The 20860-nt window shown below is 44.9% G+C and overlaps 1 protein-coding gene across 1 annotated transcript; it reads left to right on the top strand.

Annotated features, from left to right (window-relative positions):
- Positions 1-1793: 1793 nt before the first annotated feature.
- LOC144139522 (uncharacterized) lies at positions 1794-20633 on the top strand. Its single transcript, XM_077671837.1, has 10 exons — positions 1794-1816; positions 7025-7170; positions 8163-8201; positions 8517-8549; positions 9919-10018; positions 14135-14250; positions 16897-16944; positions 18062-18097; positions 19843-19984; positions 20527-20633. The coding sequence occupies exons 2-10, from the start codon at positions 7117-7119 to the stop codon at positions 20535-20537; spliced, it is 579 nt and encodes a 192-aa protein (XP_077527963.1). The 5' UTR covers positions 1794-1816; positions 7025-7116; the 3' UTR covers positions 20538-20633.
- The last annotated feature ends 227 nt before the right edge of the window (positions 20634-20860 follow it).

Here is a 20860-nt window from a genome sequence, read left to right as displayed (position 1 = left end):
GCGATACGCGGTGGACGGGAAAGCGAACATTCCGCGTTAGCCACAACAGACGAACGCCCAGCCCTCGGCACCGCTGCCTCGTCAGCCCCGTCGCGACGGACGAATGCAGACTGGTACGTATGTGCCGTATTTTCAATTTCAGTAGCAGTATCGCTTATGCCAGTTGGCCGGTGTCGTGTATGGAAAGCCGTTCGCTCGAGCTCTCTGCTCCGACCAGAAAGATTCGAGCGTCAATGCGCGGTGTGTACGGCAATTTTTTTCCCCAAGGTCAGAGCGCTTCGCCGAGGTTCGTCGTTGGGCAGCACATGAAAGGAGATCTCACCGGCGGGGATGTCGCACTCTCTCGACGATTTGCCCGTACTACACGGGCATTTCAAAACACAGCAACGAAATTTCATTGTAAAGTACTCGAACAAACTGAAGTTTTCAGTGGTTGTAAGCTGTTAACGAGCTCGTAAAGACAGCAGCAAGCAAACACGACCTCCATACCGAAACCTGTGCGACGAGTGGCACTATCTCGTTGCTGCTCTGTCTTCCTTACTCCCCTTGTTTCTATTTTTACCTTTGCTGGTTGGCGATATGACTGCCAACCTCCTGTGAAGGGATTACGATACCAAGCAAGGTCGCGGCTGTGCGTGCTGGAACGGTTCGTTGGCCCCGAAGAGCCTTGTACCCGAAAATTCGTCTGCGCGTCGGTGGCGACGGCGAGATGTCGAGTTCGGCCGGCGGTAGTTTCGTACGCATTGGCATACACGCTTGCGTGTTCGTTCGGAACTTCAACCGTTTACTCCACCGTTCTTTGTCATAAAAAGAATGTGCAGTATATTTCACGGGCATTTAGCTCGCTATGCAAACTGTAAGCCCTGCCTAACATGCGTTTGCTTTTGCCGGCCTCCGCCAATCGCGGAGCATTCTCGAGTGACATCATAGGTTCTGTTGCGGATAATGCGCTGGTGGGTCGCATGGTCATTTCCTTTTTTCCTAATTATGTAGCTCATTTGAGCGAAGTTTGCGTTATAAGTGGTGTCGTTATGGTTCTAACGAGGCAATCTTTCGAATGAACCAAACTTGTGTTTTCTCTTCATGGCTCCTTTAAGGAAGCACAGGCGGTAAAAATTAATCCGGAGCCCGCCCTCCACCACGGCGCGCTTCATAGCCCATGTGTAGCCTCGGCGCGGTAAACTAAGATTTGATCGGAGAAAAACTTTCAGGCCTTCGCTTCCCTCAAACCATCTCAATCCGGTAATTTTGCCAAATATGACCATCCCAAAGTGCGTCCAATTACTGGAACTACCTTAACAATCCTAGTTTCTTCGCAGGAAGCCTGAGAGTGTACCCTGAATAAACGGAGTGCACCGTCGACGTTTATTACATGGGGCATGTTTCGGCAGTGGTGCGTACGTACGACACGCGAGCCATGAGTGATGATTAGAACACGCAGGTGGTGTATCGCTGGCGGGGTTCTCTTGCGCAACATGGTCGTTCTATCTGAACGGGAAAAAACGTGTGTGAAATAGCTCCGTCTGCCTCACGGATAAGATTGCATGTCCTCGCTGCAATGGCTAACTACGCAAGCCACTAACGGGGAACCGTACGTTTGCGTCGGAGGCAGGGTTCTGGCGAATGATCGGAGAGGCCTGAATGAGCCAATAAAAAGCTCTCGTGGATGCACAGTAAGAGGCATTCAGACGCTAGGCACTCTGAAGGCGCGCACGCTTAACGATGTTCGGCTCAATAGGCTGGAGGGAAATTTTGTTGGCCACATTTCTAACCATCGCCTGTTTTTCCGGTATATGTTTTGCATCTGCAACGGATGGTAAGGTTTTTAAAACAAAATTATGTGTTTTTTATTCACGGTTTGATCGGAGAGTGGTCGCAGATTCGCGTTCTGCCTTAAACATCGAAGTCATATTACAAAGGTGCATGAACGCGCGGGGGGGCGGGGGGGGGGGGAGGCTTAGCGGGTACATAGGATATAATCCAAGGTTAGGACGTGGTCTTACTTAATTTATATGTAAAATGTGTGTCTGTGTTTGGCTCATTCAGTCGCACATAGAAATGTAACCGGGAAGACGGTTCTATCTATTCTGTTCCCTTTCGAGGTGATATAAGAGGGTGAGCACGTAACGCGGAAATGGCGTTGTAATTATTCTTTGTCTTGAGTGTTCACTGTAAGCATCTACCTACGTAGATTAAGTGCCTGCGAGGACTCATTTAAGTGAAAAAACGGCGTTCAAAGCCATCTGTTGGTTAACTCGTACGGTGTTTTGATTTTTTGGAGTGTCACTTTTCGCCTGGTATCGACAACTCGGGGGGGGGGGGGGGCATTATGTGATTACGTTTCACCTAGACAATTGCCTCTTCTCTTTCATTCTGATATGCTTTCATTTAACTATGTATGTGTGGTTATTACAATAGACGTAGGCGAAACACGCATATCTTAAAAGTAATGTACGTCAAAGTCGATTTGCCATAGCGCGGGTGTCTTCGGCCAATGACACAACTTCTGCACTAACAAACCAATTAAACTTTACCAACACGTCCGGTTGTACAGTTAAACCTGTATGTGACGAACCTCTATGTAACGAATTCCTGGATTTAACGAAGTGTTTCAATTACCCATTGCCACCCCCCCACCTGAAGCGCACGTGTTTGCGACCTCTATTTAAGGAAACATTGCAGCAGTTAACCTCGATGTAACGAACATTCTGAATAAAAAATCGGCCGGAGAAATAGGCTAATTTGGCGAGTGCTATCACTACTGTAAGGAGCCTGTAGCAACGAAAGCGCCGAGAATGGCTTAAAAACGAAATTCGTCCAGATCATGACGAGGAATGAAGCGGCTATTGCCGTACCGTGGCTAACGTACTGTCCACCACTGGTTTTGCTTGTGTAGCGTGACACCACACCAGGTAGCAAGATTAACTAAACTTCAGTTCTTTTTGGCCCGCACCGCCATCTTCCGTGCGTCTTCACGTGTAAGTGCGATTTCGTTTCGAGACTTACGTTTTCAGATGGCAGGCCATCCGGTCGGCAAGTAGTCTCACGTCTCCACTGTTATCTGTGGTATCGACTCAATTTGCTTCCAGAAAACGAAAAGTTGTACCCTATCAAAACAATAGCAATTTTAAATGCCGTATCCTCCAACGGGAACGAAAAATGTCGCCGCCTGGTACAGTAACCCAGCTAGTCCCGTTCCAACAATCTTGAGTGCAGCAAAGATAATCAAGTTCGCAAAAAAAGGCGCCCTTTCAGCTCCCATTTGGCTCTTGGAACGCCTTGAGGAACCGAAAGGGTCAAAAGGCAAAAATTACGTTTGTTATTGCGTAGGTAAGTGACCTTGCTTTTTTGGAGAGCCTTGCAGGGCCAAAGCTTGTGCAAAAGCTGCAGGCGCAAATCACGCCGTTTTTCACTGTGAAATAAATCCATGTAGGGTGAGTTCCCTTTCACAGATAACTAGCATTTTGGCTTCATTGCTGCTTCATTCCCGCGGGCCTTAAAACTCGAAACCTGCACGTAACGAAAACCTGTATGTAACGAAAAATTGCCACCTTTTGTCAACTTCGTTACATGCAGGTTTAACTGTATACAGAAACTCAAATAAAGGTATCATACTCATTATTCGTCAGTGGATCTTACTAAATGTTTTTGATCAGCGCCTCAAAATCTCTAGAATATCACACAACTCGGTTCTGTTCTGTGATAGTTGACTGCTTCTCATCGCTGTGCGACATAATGAGTTACGTAAGCAGCGTTCGGTCGGCGGCCGAGGTCTTGACTTGGTGGGTACGACTTTGTGGATTTTAATTACTGCTGAACCAGCGGTTTTTGAGTTAGAAACAAATGACAGCAAAAAAGGAGTTACAGTATGCCTCACCCAATGTGCAGCTTTGGATCGCCGTATTTTTATGTGAATGCGACCTTAGTCCGAGTAAAGGTTTTCATATCGGGGCAATACATTTTCTCTTCAATTGCATAGGGTGTTCTCTAACTTGCGCTGCAGCAGATATTATAAGGATCGGAACATACCGTATAGGTATTAAGCCAGTGCAGAAGAGCCTATAGGGGCACAAACACGGCGCTTCGTTCGCGGATATCCTCACAAATTAAAGGCGCCATGAAAATGAAATACAACTCCATCAACTGAAGAACTATCTATAGCCTTTGGTAACTCACTAAGCTACATTTCAGCCACAAAATATGGTTTTAAGCGAGGAAACGCAAAACGTTTAGGAAGTTTTCAAATTTTCCGCCACAGTGACGTTTAATAGGCAGCAGTGACGTAATATGGGTCATCACTACGGACAGTTTTGGGTGTGTAGACTGCACATTAGCGTTCGAGTGGTACAGTGAAACGGAACTGGAGGCCCCACTACAATGGCCCAGTCGTGTGTCTGTGCGCTGGGTTTGTTCGGCGGCCGCCAACCGTGCAAGCAACATTCTTTGACGTCATTTGCGAGTCATTCTTTGATGACGTCATTCTTTGACAACCTGCGAGTCGCTAGAAAGTGGCTGTGGTGTCGCCACTGCTTGATATGATTTCATTAATATCTCGAGTGTTTGTTAGAACTGTGCGATAAAATTGGTATCAGTGTTATCGGAACAAGGCAGTCTTTTACCGAAACAAACTTGCATTTTACCCTCATGGCCCCTTTAACTGCTGGCATTTTTTCTGAAAATGGCATACCGATCAGACCACCTATCTATCATACTGAAATTTGCGTTGCACTTGCCGCACTCATCTCCTTTACTGTTCCTACGGCTCGTTTTGAGCACCTCCTTTAAGAGGCCCACACAGTGACTGTTCTAATTTTATTGATCTGCGGAATTTTATACTATAGAATGATGATTTCTACTATAAAGTTCTAATTTAAGTCTCATCATGCTTCGCCAGAAGGACATCACGCGCGGTTCGCAATAAATATTTCACACATGCATTTCATTGTTTATTAGGCCTAACGCGTAATTTCAACTGCATTTGGTTTTGGTATTCAGACTACTCCGCATTATAGCGGAAGGCCTTGTCTGGACAGGTCAGAAGGCAGACATGCTAAAACATTAATTAATGGCTGTTTGTTTTATAGCCCTCGACGCTTAGAATAACTACCTAAAGGTTTCATTACGACCCCAAAAGGTACACGACGCGTACAACGGCCGTTCGCATTTTACTGCCGTCAAAACAGTGTCAAACACGTGGCAATAGCACTTGTCAGAACAAGCTTTCATAACATATTGTAACCGGATTGCAGTGGTAGGTGGGCTCCGTAATTATTCCGACTGCTTTCAACTATTCAAAATGCGCATAGAGTTGTTACCAACGATGCTTTTGCCTAGCTTTTGTAATAAAAATATCCCGCCTAATTTTGAACTATACTCAGTTAGAAGTTGAGAACGCTAGCAGCCCATGGAGTGTATCACTCCACCAAAGCGACGGACCCGGATGTCAACGCATGCTCACGTTTTGAAAAGAGATTTCGCCTAATACGCGACGTCATCTGTTTTTTTCTCACCTAGTTTGTTTGTTGCCGCCACAGTAGTAGTTTAAAAGCATGTTACGTGAAAACAAAATCAGGGAAACGACTCGTGTCACACTTGAATACCCGCACTAGCGCACTTTCTGAGCCGCGCGGAGGAACAAACCGGGTGCGGTTTGGAGGCGCCGGGGCAACTTCCGTTTTCGTCCTGGCCGGAGTTGTACGCAAGTACAGCAACTAAATATGTAGACAAACGTCTTTGAAAGTGGACATCCCTGGCGCGACTTCCATTGCGGAAAACGTTTAATTCGCCTCTCTGGTAGCTTTGCAAGTCAAAATGGGCAGATAATGTAGCATTATTTATAAGCATATATTCTGCAAAGAAACATCACGAAATGATAGGCTAGGGTAAAAGTCACAGGAATCGTTTCAGCGAGCTTGGAGTAGCGACGATTTCTTAGAATAACTACACATTACTGTTCTCCTCACTAAAATCAACAACTTTTTTGTACTTTCGTGTAAAATTGAAAATTTCACAAAAACCCCTTTTGTTCATCTATTTCTAACATTCACCTATCGTTGTTTGACGCAGTTGGCAACTCTTAAAATGTTTTCTTGAAAAGCCAAATTTCCGTAAGAATGTCAATCTGTTCTCCATTTATTTGCAACGTAGCTTGCTTAGCGGCTTCCAGTTAAACGAGGTTTTCCGCAGCCTAATTCTCCCACAATTAGCCTTTTCTCACGACAAGTGGCTAACATAGATTATAATAAAGTATCTACACAGTGAACATATTTGAAGTTTAAGTTGGTGTGATAATATTACTCATTAATAGCACAAAAAAAAAGAAAATGAAGGGATGAGAAATCGTCTGCCTTCAAGGCAAGCGTTATACGTTTGTAACCACCCCGTCTTTGACCGCCTCTTCTAAAAAAATGCTGCTTTGGCGGGTCGTATGTTACCTGCATGTGTAGTTTTTTCTGCTTGCATATTATGTGGTGGGTGTATTCTCTCCAGCGAAAAAGCAGTGGAAGGCATAGTGTTCGTCAGGTCGGCTTATTCTCATACACAGTGTCTCTTTTCCCGTTAATATATTTGTACATAATTACTTTATATTCTAACTATTCTTCGCTGTTATTACTATTCTTTTTTGTTGTTTTATTTTACAAATTATATTTACTTGTTCCGCCAACTGTGATAGCCATGTTTAAATTGTATATATTGGCAGGTGTAATGGGATATATGTCGCTGGAAAATTGTTACTGACGGCAAAATGCTACGTACACAGTGTGTAGGGTGCTGAGGACCTCGGTCAGGCCTTCTGTGCCTTCCGTACCAGTGCCTTCTGACTAGTTTTTTTCAAATTATGTACAACTAGCTGAACTTTAATTGGTTAGGGTTTACTATTCTTCGGATTACGGTGAGTGGGACATCAGCTCGAAAGGCTCATCAGCAGAAAATCGACAGCCGGACAATGAAGCAAATTTATGTAGATTATAACGTGAATCGTTCAAAAGATAATGCCAAACTGTCACTTCTCGTGAATTTTTAGGTCCTGCAGACGGAAATGTGAGCAGCTTGACAGACCTTACCAGTCTCGCTGATGTGACGACCCCTTCGCTTCCTGCGGCGGCAAACACGTCAATGGGCAATGATTGCATCGAAATAACCCTTCCAGATATTCTTGGCATTGGCCAGGTATGACGAGTATGTTCTGGCTTGCCAATCTGACATAATCGTCTGTGAAGGTTTGTAGTGCTTTTAACACTACGCTGGCTAAACAAGATGAAGTTCAGAATCTCAGCTCAGACGACAATATTACTTACGCTCCTGCAGAATACTTGGTATAACATATGTGAAATTACCGCACCCGGTCCGTCTTAAATGGAGTATTCACCAAAATGTGATTTTTCTATCTTTTAGGTGGGAAATTATAATGGCGCTCAATTAGAACGCTGAAATATAAAGTGTTATGATCAATTTCATCGCCTTGATTAAAGTAAGTAATTAACAGTATCAGTTTAATAGCGAAAGATAAGACACCGTGTCTACCGCAGCCGTCGTGGCAACCTACGGTGTTTGTGTTATTTGCGTTGGATTCAGTAGTAATATTAGCTTACTAAAACCATCTGCAACATTTTTGTCTGTTACAATAAAGAGGGCATTTACGGGAGGGGTCATTGGGCCGGTTAACGCAGGAAAATTATAAATGCGAGCTCAAACAGCAATGGTGATTTCGTGCGCCTTAACCTGCGCGGCTATAACGACGACGGGTGCTCTGGTCGTATCGGGCTACCGCACTTGCATCGCTATTGAACAAGTTTGTTGAGGTGTGGTAGGCTCCTTGTTTCTTTCATGGCGTCTCAAAGAAATAGGCGTTACGCACATGATACGAGTCTCGCTGAAACGTTAACTGGATATTACAATGCAGTTACAAAATTGAAGGGTGCTTCAATCACTTATGGGTATATTGCAGTAATGGTGGTGAACTGATTTTAGTCTAGCCTCATAGATAGAAGGAAGGTTATTGAAGAGGGATTGCTACATCGGATTATGATTTCGGCAGGCTTGTGATATGCATCCACTATTTATTAGGTTAAGGAGAGTGCTGCTGCGCTTGTAAATGTAAGCAGAAAAAGGGCAGTGGCGTGTTAAAGATCTCTCGTTTATAATCTTTTTTTCTTTTGCAGTGCCTGCGAGGTAATCTTGATTTGTGCAGAGAAAACAAGGTAAGCTGGGTGCCACTGGCCACAGTTTTGTAGTTATCATTTTACTTTTTATTTTGGCGGAATTTCGAAGGGTGGGTACATTACATTAGTAGAAAAAATTCTATCATTTTATGTGTTTTACGTATTGTGTTTCTGAAGAGTTCTTTTTTATTTTTTTCTAAAATTTTAACAGATGCTAATTTGAAGCATGAAAGCTTATAAAAAGTACCGTCGCTTTGCTGTGACATTCACATTACATGTTGTTTCATGTGAATACATTCGAAAATTCTGATGGCTGGATTGACTCGTGACTACATTTTTCTCCCTTTTATTTAGACGCTGGTGCCCGGATTACTGTCGCTCGTGAACGTAAGATAACGGCGCTGATGCAGTCTCTGTTTTTTTTCACCTATACAAGATTCTTTAAAAATGCCAGGAAATGCTAAGTCGTGATTAACAAGTTATACATAACATCAATGGATCCACTCATTAGCCTAGATAAGCAAAAAAGAGGCAGACACGTGTGCGAAACGTCTATCGGAACTACAGTTTCTCCTATTAATAGGTTCTTCTATTAACAATATCCTGCACGTCCGGTGGTGGCGCTTATAACAGTCCAGCGGCACAGCATTAATTTACTAATCTAGTAAACGGGTTGGTCAAATAGAAAGAATAAAATGTCACGAAAGAATGCGTGCCACTTTGTTCCCGCAATTACACAGCTTTCCTTCAAGTATGGGCTTATGCTATACCGTTTAATGTAAACAAACTACTTCACACTTGCGCCTCCACTTACACACAGACGCACGCACACACACACACGCACGCATGAATTCACGGACACACGCAAGCACAGGAAACGTGAGAAATAATGGCAATTTTATAAAAACGGGAGGCACTGCTTGTGTAATGACTCCGGCTGCTGGGCGCATATAATCAACACTGCCTGGAAAGAAAGGAAGCCTGGGTGATTTGTTTTCTGCGAACCACAAACATCAAGCTAGTAGGAGCATTTTACTATTCTGTTTGATCGCTACCTCGCATTGCTGGTGCTATCGAAGACAGCGACCAACGAAACTAGGAAATCTGACTGCTTGCATGCCCTTTATTAAGCTGGGCGACGACGTTTTTATCAAGTTGGAGTTGATCTAACACTGCAGTCCTCACCTGGCCAAGTGGCTGGAATGTGGCTGGAAGTGGCTGGAAGTGGCTGGAAAGTGGCTGCAGTCCTCACCTGGCTGGAATGGAAGGGGTGGCAATATCAGTGCAATGTTTTCTATGAGCCTCTGTCACCTTCCTCACAGATATTGCGATCGTGGACACGTAAGAGAAACGCATGTGTCAAGATTTGTCCTTCTGACGAAAACAGTAGCAATGTCTGAAGCAACGCTTTCACAGGCTTCCAAACAACAAAGTCTTGAAATCAGGGAAAAGTGTACGAGTGCTTTTAGCTGTTTGATCCATGGCGCGTGTTGCTTGAGAGCAATCCTAGCATCTTTAAACGGGAATATCCTACAGAAACACCAAAGTACCTACGACCCCTAACCCACACACAAACTAGGTGAGAGAATTACATAACAGTTGACCACGAGGATGATAGTAGTGAAATTGGAAGTGACCACTTGTTACTTGTTTTGAGCTCTCGCCCCCGTACGTTACAGATATACAGATGTACGAAGCATGCACGGCATTCTTCTGTACCAGGTTTATAAAATAATTAACTCCCCTTTTTTTCCAGTGCACTATTACTGGAGTCTTTAAAAACTTGTCGGTATTGAACGCCCTGCAAGCTCTACGAGACATCATCGTTGCTCTAGGGCATAAAGTTCATGACACAAGTAAGTTGATGAGAAAAGTTCGGAGAACCATTGTTGGCGGTCGCTGAAAATACTTGCAACAAGGGTTTGCCTGAATAGTTGTGATTTAACACTAAAACTTCCTATATTGTTTAACACGGATTCCGACATGGTCTTTTCCACGGAGGCAGCCGATTTAATTACCATATAAAGGCATTTCTCCAACCAATATTGTTTCACGAAACGACACGCTGTCATGCAGCTGTCGCGTAACGTCGGTTTCAGTTCTTTAGCGATAATCTCAACTCAACAAAACTTGTTGCTTAGCTAGTTGGTACATACTTATAAAAGAAAAAAAAAAAAAAACGTGGCGCAAATTAGACGTGGACGAAAAAGACAAGGTAGGTTGGTTGGTTGGTTGCATAGAGTTTCTCCGAAAATCAATGGCGCGTACGCACTCTGGGGGATTGGCCAAATCAGATTGGGTAAACTGGTTAAGTGTTTAAAGTAAGGGTAAAATAGAGCTGTGGAGAATGTGAGCGAAGTGATGTTGACAATTTTGAGAATCCAAGAAAAAAAACTATAACATACTGAAGTAAAACGTAAGCGAGATTGAGGTGCCTGTATCTGTCGTGCCTTGTTTTCTTCGTCCACGGCTAGTTTGCGCCACGTTTCCTTCTTTTATCTCAACTCAGCTTGTTTCCAAGATCCTGACAGCTGTTACCATTCGATTATTGATTCTGAATACTGCTTCGGCAGATGGGCAGAGCAGTGAAGGTGCACAGTTGGTCTTTTTCGTACTTTACTTCAAAAATTTGTAAACTGCTATGATGGTTGGTAAGTCTCTACATGTTAGGTGCTTAATATCTAAGAGCGGTGTTGGAGAGCAAGGTCGCTGGCTCTTCAGTTAACGTTGCAAAACACCAGCTGATGATCCGCCCTGGTTTGTCATGAAATGTCAATGAAACGCACGTTTATCCAACCAAGTTACCAGAGGTGTTTGGGTGACCACTAAGTTGATTCAAGGAACCTGCCGAATTGAAGTAGTTGTTTGACATAATGTCTGACATCTGCTCGGTGAATACAGTTTTCGGCGTTACGGTCTGTTTTAAGCTCTGTCGCAGCAACGGCCATTTGATGCAGCTCTTTCTGCGGCAGCTTTTAAATCAAAAGCCTAAGTGCCCAATTCTGCGAAAAACTCGTTGTTGTAGTAGTCGTTCTTTCCAGGTAAGAATGGCCCCCCACTGTCAACACTGAATATAAATTAAAGCAGTTCCCCCAACGTCAAAGCTGTCGGAAGTGGGGAGCCATGGCGCGAAAGACTGTCTGTTCGCAGGTTGCATTTATACGCCTATCCTACCGATTCCGCATGTATAACATTGCCTGATACAGGCAGCGTTGCTCCTACTGTCCCACCAAGAAGGGCTGTGGTGCCCTCTCTTGAGTAGTTTCGGTATCAGCCTGGCGTTGATAGCGAAAGTAGTCAAGAGAGGGCGGTGCCGCAGACCCTGAAAACACCTATAAAGAGGTACTCGATTCAGTTTTCATTATTTTGGGGTAAGTAATATTCTGTACTTATTCGCGGTCTCTCAACGGCAGCATCCGTGGCATCCGCACAGCCAAAATCACCACCAACACTTTGCACATGAGTAACGTGTGCCTCTGAGGAGCAGTGGGATATACATTAGAGAGTTTCAGCTGACGGTTTCTGACGGTCCGCTCCGCTCCGATAGCTAGCGGGAGCGCCATTGCGCATGCGTGGCGCGCAAGGGCGCTAGCGGCGATACCGGAGCGGGGCCCCGCTCCGCTAAAGCGGGATTCACGACACGGAGGCGGACGGATATGTGACGTCAACAGCACGTGACCGCCGGCCTGGTGGTGCATCCACACGCGCGGAGCTAAGGTGGCTAGAGCGGAGCTACGCGGAGTGACTAGCAGACGACAGCGCCGAGGAACAGGTTCCATTCCCCGCCGAGGGCCACCGCCGTCGAGCGAAAACATGCGGAGGCATTTTCTTTCCCGGAGCACAGCCTCCGCGATCGGCCGGCAGCCGATCGCGGAGGCCGTGCCCGGAGCCTCCGCGGGCTATCCCCACCGAGGGGCGGCGCCTAAAACCAGTCACGTGAACGGGTCCCGCGGGCCAGAAAGAGAGGGTTTCTCCGTCGTGTGAATCCCGCTTAACCGGGGCCTCTTAGCGGACTGTCGCGGCAGCATACGTTACCGTGCGGAATAACAACATGGCTGCCCCGCGATGCGAGCGCGCTCCCGCGAACTCCGTTTCTTTAGTTGAAACACGAGCGACGAAATCGGGAAAGCTCTGCCAAATAGGCAGAGGTGCCACACCCCTCAACGAAAGCGAGTACGGAGTACGGAAGTACGTAAGCGAAAAACGTCGACCGAAGAGCGGGTCTGCTTCTAAGCAGCGCGGAGAAAGTGAGCCTTGTCTTGGCTATTCCAAAGTTTATCGGCTTCTTTAAAATAATTTAGAACCATTATACCGTGTAAGCGCCTGCATTGTATAAAAAGGGGAAATGAGGCACTAAACACGGTACTTTACATTACTTGGGCGACCAAATTCCAATTCGTATCTTTACTTTGCGATGACGTTTGCACACCAGTGACGCGAATGATTCCCCGTCGAGGGAGATACAGTTACCGCTTATCTAAAAGCCTTTCTGCGCCCACGGTGCTGTTGTGCTTAGCGGTCTGTCCGGAGCATAGCAGAACGTCAAAAACGGTTAGTTAAAACTCTCTATTAGCTTTGTAACGCGAGGGACCCAGCTTTGATCCATACCAGGGGGAACGGTTTTTGTTTTCGAAGCCCCGGCTTGGGAGCGTGACGCCGTTACTCCGGACGAGCTAACGACGAGCCGTGCCCTAAAGCTGAGGACGAAGTCCTTCTACTCCGTCCCCGCGCCGCGTAATACGCGACCGTACGTCACGCTTGCTAGGCGTCGGTAGCGGCGCCGCTGGGATCGGGGACGGGTTGTCCGAGCTGTTCAGACGATCCCCGGCTCATCGGGGAATCCTTCGCCGTTGGCGCAATGCTTCTCGCCCGTCTGCAATCTCTGCTTCCTTTCTTTTTGGTGCCTCGCTCTTATCAGAGTTGCTGCTAATTACGAATGCGGGGAGTTCGGCGGGCCTATGTTTCTGGCTGGCATGTGGTGGCTGCTCCCGTAGCGCCGAGTCGTTACACCGCCGATCACCGGCAGTGGGAAACGCAATAAATGTGTTAACAGCGCACTCAAAGAGCGATGTTTGTGCACGAAGCTAAAGCATTTCTCTAACGGCCCAGAAATCTCCGCCGAGGCCACCCCTGATCACAGCGATCACAGCGGCGGCGCTCCACAGGGCTGGCCGCCTGCTTCTCCCGCGAATCTGCTGGCTGCGCCCCCCTCCCTTTGTTAATTCCCAGAGGCGTGACGTATGGTCACGTGATACGCGGCGCAGGGAGGGTGTGGATAGATTTCACCGTCGTGTGAATCGTCCTTGAAGTGCTCCGCACTTGAAAACACATGAGTGATCTGATTAGAGTAGCAGCCCATCGCGGTACCACATCGCTTTCTATGCACGTTTCTAGCGGTACAACAAGCGTGGTCGCTGTTCTTTTCTTCGTTGCACTTGCCAAATTAAGAGTCGGCGAGTGATTGGGAGCTTTGGGGGGCTATTCTGCCGCCTTCGAAACATTCAGAAAACTAAAAATTGCAAACTTAAAAGAAGTGGACCGGTGCCTGCCGCGTGACACCTCAACTAGATAGCACATAGACCACACTTCGGAGAACCCTGATTCTAGGGTGGCTGTGAATTGCTCTAGTCTGCTTGCTGACGTAATTCGCACTGTATGACGAAGAAATGAAAGCGAAGAAACGCAAACAGGGTGTAGCAGAAAAAGGAACCCAGTTGAAGCAATCCACACCGAAAGACGAAAGACGAAGACAGGAAAGCGTAGAAAGAGACGCGAATAAGATGCAGCAGCATGGTTGCTGATAAGTATCGCCTCGCCTTCGCCTATACAGCACGCAAGCAGGCTTTTAAGTGCCTCGAAGAATTTTTGTTGTGGAAATAAATTTTTCGTATTCCTTAGTTTGAGGCGGAATAAATTACATTGCACGTACTCTTAATATCTGATGAGAAGATTGCATGAACCTTTCGTTTCAGTTGGAAGCCTCCTCAGCAGGCTGTTGTCGTTTATCCCAGGCAACAATGCGGAATCTCTCGGCGACAGTACTTGTCAAGGTGAATTAAGAATTGGCTTTCCCAACAGTCTAGGAAAGGTAAGCATGCTCTTAAACGTTTGCTAATACTCATACCTGTTTTTAAATTCGGGTTACGAAGATGAAGGCACGTTTGCAGGTTCTAGTGATGGATTGACATTTTTGTTAAGAAATGAATGGCCATCCTGTCCTACGGAAACGGACCAACGTGAAGCTGTTGGGAATATCCTTATTTTGCAACTATGCAATATGTAGAGATTAACAAAGTCTTTGAACTAGCTCTTGTTGGTACAGTCGTCCACCGTCTTAGCTGGAGCAACTGTTTATCCACTTATCGTTTCCTCCGGAATTTGCGTAAGGTAATTTCTTCAGAACTTCTGGATTTCGCATAAGGGAATTAACGGGGAACTTAAGTCATCTACGTTCGTTTGAGCCGTTCTTCAGCAAAATGGTTGAGATATTCAACACTAAAGGGGAAAATGATGCTCCCGCTATACCTGTGGACGACCCTACCCACCGCAGCGCCTTAGTGTCTTAGCGGTTTTGCTGCTGCATCCAAGCACGCGAGTTCAGGTCCCGGCGCGGAGACCGCTCTTCAGATAAAGGTGCAAAGCGAAGACGTCCGTGTGTCCAGGTTTCGACGGACTGGCAATATTAATCCGGAGTTCCCGACTGCAGTTCACCTCATAGCCAGGGTGTAGCTGCGGCGCGTCTAGCCCACCCCCCCCCTTCCCTCCCCCTCGAAATTGTTTGAACTCCTTAGTGGCAGTTTGTAAACGTCTCTTCAAGTTACCCGCACGACAGATGATTGATTCTGAGTTTTGGGGTTTAACTTGGCGAAGCTACACGGAGTTGTCAATGTCGGCGTAGTGGAAGGCTGTGGAATAATTTTGGCCCCCTAGGGGTCTTGAACGTGTGCCGAAATATCTGTTAAGCGTCGGCAAGATCAGGCGGAAGGTTTGTGAAGGAGTGTATTGCTCTGCTTAGAACTGACTGCCACCAATTACTGCGGCTGGGTGGTTGAAGCGTGGCGCTAGCAAATACGTGGTCCCGGGTTCGAACCGAGGACGAGGTTGTCCTTTCTCTTGCGGTAGACGTGCAGATATACGCGCATCAAACCCATCTTTCAACCCCAGACTGTCGCCCATTTTTGGCGCCATGCCAGCGGATCGAACGGTAAGAAGTTGCTAGGTAACTAATCCAGCTACTAAAAAGTATTAGAACTCAACTGCCGAGCCTTCTTGTTCAGTTTGCGGCGTACAACGGTCGTTCGGAAATAAAACAAGATGAAGTTGACGTGTAGTACTTTGCCTCGTTCAAGTAGCGAGCGCGATTAGATGTTACGGCCCTTTACGATGAGATCATAGTGCCACTGCGTGTGCCAGTGTCAATTAATGTTAGTAGTGTGGTTATGACCTCACTTTATCTTCCCGTCCGCTTGTCACAGTACTAGGATAAAACGCCGGTGCCCTCAAAGGAAGATGGAAAGGGAAACCGCTTTTAAAGTTCCGTATTTTATCGCGGGAAAAGCGGGATCACGATCCAACCTCCGGTCTGGCTTCCAACAATGAAACTCCTCCGTCGCAAAAAAATTTGGAATGGTCACACGGGAGTGGTGTGAATTTGTGTTTCAACTGATGGTGTTATGGATCTAAATTATTGACTTGTTTTATTTAAAATTTATTGTGCGATTTTATTCGCTGGTAGGTATGTTGAACGGTTGAATGTTGGGCTAGTTGGTAGGTGTTCATATCTAATCACAGCGCGACAGGCGAGACAGACAGGACAATAACCACAGGACGAGCGCTGCGGAATAAGCAAAGCGTTCGTCCTGTGGTTATTCTCCTGTCTGTCTCGTCATTCGCGCTGGGATTAGATATGGACAGGTATGTTATGGACTAATTTACGTTATTTGTTCACTTGGATGTTGTGTGTTGTCCTTGGCCAACCCTATGATGGTTATGTGGTACTCCATTTATTTTTGAACACTGGGCATACCCAACTGTGCACGCACACGACTTGTGTGCGAATGCGCTACAACTAGAACTCAGCAATGGAAGATGTCGCAGCGGACGTTTTCGCACTCGTTTATATTATACTGGGATATATTCCTCTGCAGTTGTTCTAACCTTGTGGAATAGAAGATCTGTCTAATTTTTGCTGGGCGTGATAGTCTGCTTTGACCGGCCTTGGTGTAAGCCAAAATCTTGGTGGTATGACATGATAACCACTAAAAAGAACCTGAAGCGGAATTTCCAGTTCTGTTTATTTTATGTCGCTTCCAAAGTGTCCATTCTCACCGACCCCTGATTGGCTGAAAGCAGGCGGCTGGATGTGACGTAGCGCAAGCAAGGCTGGCCATCAATATGTGTACATATCATTGGTCGGAGGCCTCGCAATGCAACTGCGCCACGCAGCAAAAAAAAAACAGTTTCAAAACTACTTTAGAATTCCACTCCTGGCCCCAGCGCTTAATCCTGGAATGCCTTATCTACAACTAACCTCAGAGCAAAAAAACTTTTTCGTTTTGTGCATTTTCAAGAACTATTTTGTTTTAAAGTAATATCTTTGTATGACCGATCAACTGTCACATGCCGTAAGGCTATGGCTGTTGTGTGGCGCAATGTCATGTTAATTCAGGTTGCGTGTCGTAACTGTTATTGAAAATTGATTCTGTGGTGATATGACTTCCATACTTTATTTCAGTGCCTCAAAAATACACTAAAGCTCTGCAGTAACGGAGAGAAGGTTGACGTAAGTACAAGCATTTCTCGGGAAGGGTGAATTCCGAGCAGAGCAATTATTTCACGTTGCGATTGTTATTTCTTCATTATTCACGCAGGAACATAAACACCATTGCAACTTTAATTCAAAAACTTCCAGGAATATCAAATAAACGATTTTAAGCTATTGTTACGCCGATTTCAGAAGGGCTAAGATTTTGGCGCCTAAACAGCAATTAGCCTTGACTAAAAATAAAAGCACAAATTGCAAAACTGTAAAATAAGTATGAAACAGCTAGCAGTTTGAGGCCTCCTGGGCGATAAGGAATTTATTTTGTTGTTAGAGCACTCCCATGTTAAAAAAAACTTCTATGAAAACGCTGCCGTACGCCACTGTCAGAATGCTTTCAGGTTTGCGTAAGAATTCTGACTCAGTATATCATAACACTGCGTGTTGAATGCGTATAGGCTAACATGAATAATGTGACTTCTTCTGGCTGTGAGTATCAGTGGTGCGGCAAAAATGACGCTTGCATTTTTAACTGGTATTTTCCCGCGCCTACTTCTCTGCCGACGAACAGAGACGTGAGAGCCTCGAGTGTCGTGTGTAAATTCATAAAGTAGCTCTCCTTATTAAAAACAGTCATGATCTTCCCGGCCAAGAAAATGGTCTTTATTTTTCTGGAGTAGTTTCATAGGGCGTGGAATTACGATCTGAATCTATTCACACTCGTTTGATGAACTTTTTGGTTGTGCTTGCTTGTCAGAGAAGGTGCAAATTTTATTCCTTTCGTCACTGTTAACTACAATTTTGACATACTGAAGATGAATTAACGATATTTAAAATTCGCCCGAACTATGCGCATGCGGGACTGTAAGTTTATGATGTCATCGTTAACACACGCAGTATATTAAACAAATAGAACTGTTTGCGCTCTAACACTATATCTTATTCAATGTACAGCTACAGGAATTTGAGTTGGTGGGTCGAAGTTTCGTCGCGACTGTTTCGTCGCGACTCTTCCGTACCTGTGAAGTTGCAGCGCCAGCCAGTTTGTACCTTCGCCAATGTATTTAGCTGAAAATAAAGTAACAACAAACATTTACAACAGCTCAAACACTGAGCGAATATGTTTAATTGATTTCAGATGCCGGTCCTGGAATCACTGATCAGAGCCTTGTCTGTAAGTTTGTATACTTGACGTTGGGATGAACATGATTTGTTAGCGTCTGTTATGTGTATTATAGTGCCAGAGTATACGGCATACAGTTACACGGGAACGTTAATTTATTTCGGACACCTCGCTAACACGTACACCTTGATTACACCCCGCTGCCAGTTTTTTGACTGAGAGTGCGCATTTTGTGCCACTAGCCTGCAGAAACATGTTCCAATTTAACCGTCTGCTCGTGAATAAGAAACATGAAAGGGGCGTGGGCTAGCCGCATACATGGCTTCAAACACAGTTTCTTCCATGCTTGTTGAAATACACAAAGGTCAAAGTGCCATAATTCGTGTTCGTTTGAATTGCACGTAAAAACCGGAGAAATAAATAATGAAGCCCGATTATATTGAATAAGCGTTTGCAACAAGTGTGTGTTTAGAAAGTGAATCGCATTCATATGTACATAACAGGAATAATGGGTCAGGAAGGTATTGGATCAAAAGAATTGGGAATACAGAACGTGAAATAAAAACCAGTGAAATTATAACTGCATTAGACTGAAAAAAGGGCATTAGACTACACCGTTTCTTGAACTTTAAAGCAATTTCTTGAAATTCACAGAAAGCAATAATATCGTCATAAACGCTGTTTTTCTAACTTTAAAGTTGTATTAAAGCGTACAAAGAACTTTTTGTGCTTCCGTAAGTGGAGGATGATTTGAGGTTTTAGGCATTTGTTAATGTATTGATCATAAGAACTTTGTGCCGCCGCCCAATCGTTGTTTTCTCCGTCGTGAAGTTGCGGTGTGCAGTCGCATCAACGTATGAATTTCCGCAGGTATGCACTCTTGGAGCTGCTTAAGGACTCGAATGATGAGTGCGGTAAAGTAGCAGTACAAATGAAACAAGGCTTAATCACAGCGTCTACTGGTTTTGGGAGCTGCTACTTGTAGTATAGTTATATCTTGGAGTTATTATCGCCACAGACACGCGCACACACAAGAAGTGCGCACAGGAATAGGGAGAAGGGAAGTAATGACGTCACTATATTATCGGCTAGGTGATTGTATCGGTTTTATCTTCACGTGTGCTTGGAGGACGATACATTCGTAAGTTTTTGAACACCAAAGTTAACTTCTTTATTGCCAAATAGTAACGTATTCCAGTAATGCACACCATACATCTTCGCATGCTTTTAATGGGGTAAAGTACACCAACAGAATTACTGCAGCAAACAGAGGCTCTTGAACGTGCATCCTCTATTAGAATTATCCTAGTGTTGTTCTGGTATCAGAGGACATTCGTTACAAGATCTCAGTGGTGCGCGTGCAACGAAATTTGATGCAAGATTATATGTTGTTGGGCAAGTCAGCACTGAGCACCAGAACACATAACAACTTGAAAAGTGAATGAAGACTTAGACACCAACGAGAGGACAAGCGCTCACTTTCGACTGTTAATTTCACTGAAAATACACATCTCTATATCCTTCCGTTACCTGCAAGCGCGAAAGTGCACTTGTCTATCCTCTGTGTCTTCTAGTCTTCGTCCACCTTCTCGATGTTGTGTGTTCTCCGTCTGAGAGAGAATTACGTTTAGTTTTTATAGCTTTACACACCCATACCGTTGAATCAATTTTTAAAGCGTGGAACCAGCAAGCAGTCTATCACCAAAGAGACCCTTTTCATTTCAAATTATGAGCGCCTACAATGTTTGTCGGTCTGGTCGTGAAGGCACAATATTTAGTATATTCTTTTCGTGCAGTGCATTCTCACCGACCTTGTCACCAAGGAGCCGATCGAAACATTCAAGCAGCTATTTTGTGATCTTTCAATGGCTGCAACTGCCATACTAGGTGCAATACCAGTACTTGAAGACATGGTAAACCAGACACTTGGACAGTTTTGTAAGTGTGCACCCACTTACTTTCTCATGCGTGAAGAACTGGGGGATTTTTCCCTCCCAAAGGTGTAAAAAATTTCGCTCCTGTTTCTTGGTCTAGAATGCTGAGTCACTTTGGTGTTGAGCCTTTTTGGGTATCTGTGATTTTCCCTACGCTGACTCAGAGTGAAAAAGTTTGAGTTAGCCATGTATTTCCGTTGTAACGGTGTATTGAACATTTGTATTGAACTTTTGTGCAAGGACAACTGAAATTAAACTCGCGCAAACAATACAGATATTTATTTTTGTTTCTTTTACTAATGTGAAACACCCCTTGAGAACTTTTCAGGCAGTATATCTATTTCAGGAATGAGAAGCTTTTTTGTCTCAAATGAAAATAGCGGTAATAATGCGAGTGAAATTATTGGTGTACGAATCAAAATACGGATATGATAATATGCAGGATGCGTAGATTAACAAGTAAATATATCCTCTGTTAAACCTTCCCTCGAAGGTACGGGAAAGTATTTTCATTGTTGGCTGACCTTTCTTTGTCCCACTTTTCAGGTCGTTCATGAGGAAGAATACGCTTATAGGTGGTTACAGCCTGGTCGCGAAGTAACTTGGGCTGGCTCCTGCTGCAACTTCCAATAAAAACGTGTGACTACTGTGAACATGGTCATTTTTAGGTATTCATAACTTCAATATGGCTATAGGGTACTCATACCAATACGCGAATCGGCTGCAGACATACGGATGAAAACGTGCTTAGTTCTTGCTATTAAGCAAACATGAACAGACGGTAAAATCCCATAAATAAATTAAGGGATACAAGCCGAATAGGGCCTTAGCGCAAAAAATACGAGGACGGTGGCAGACGAGACTGGCGCTACCAAACCTT

Source organism: Haemaphysalis longicornis, unplaced genomic scaffold (genome assembly GCF_048455015.1).
Source record: "Haemaphysalis longicornis isolate Haplotype H1 unplaced genomic scaffold, Haemaphysalis longicornis Haplotype H1 scaffold_5, whole genome shotgun sequence".
Taxonomy (NCBI): domain Eukaryota; kingdom Metazoa; phylum Arthropoda; class Arachnida; order Ixodida; family Ixodidae; genus Haemaphysalis; species Haemaphysalis longicornis.
This window is presented reverse-complemented; position numbering and strand designations above follow the sequence as displayed.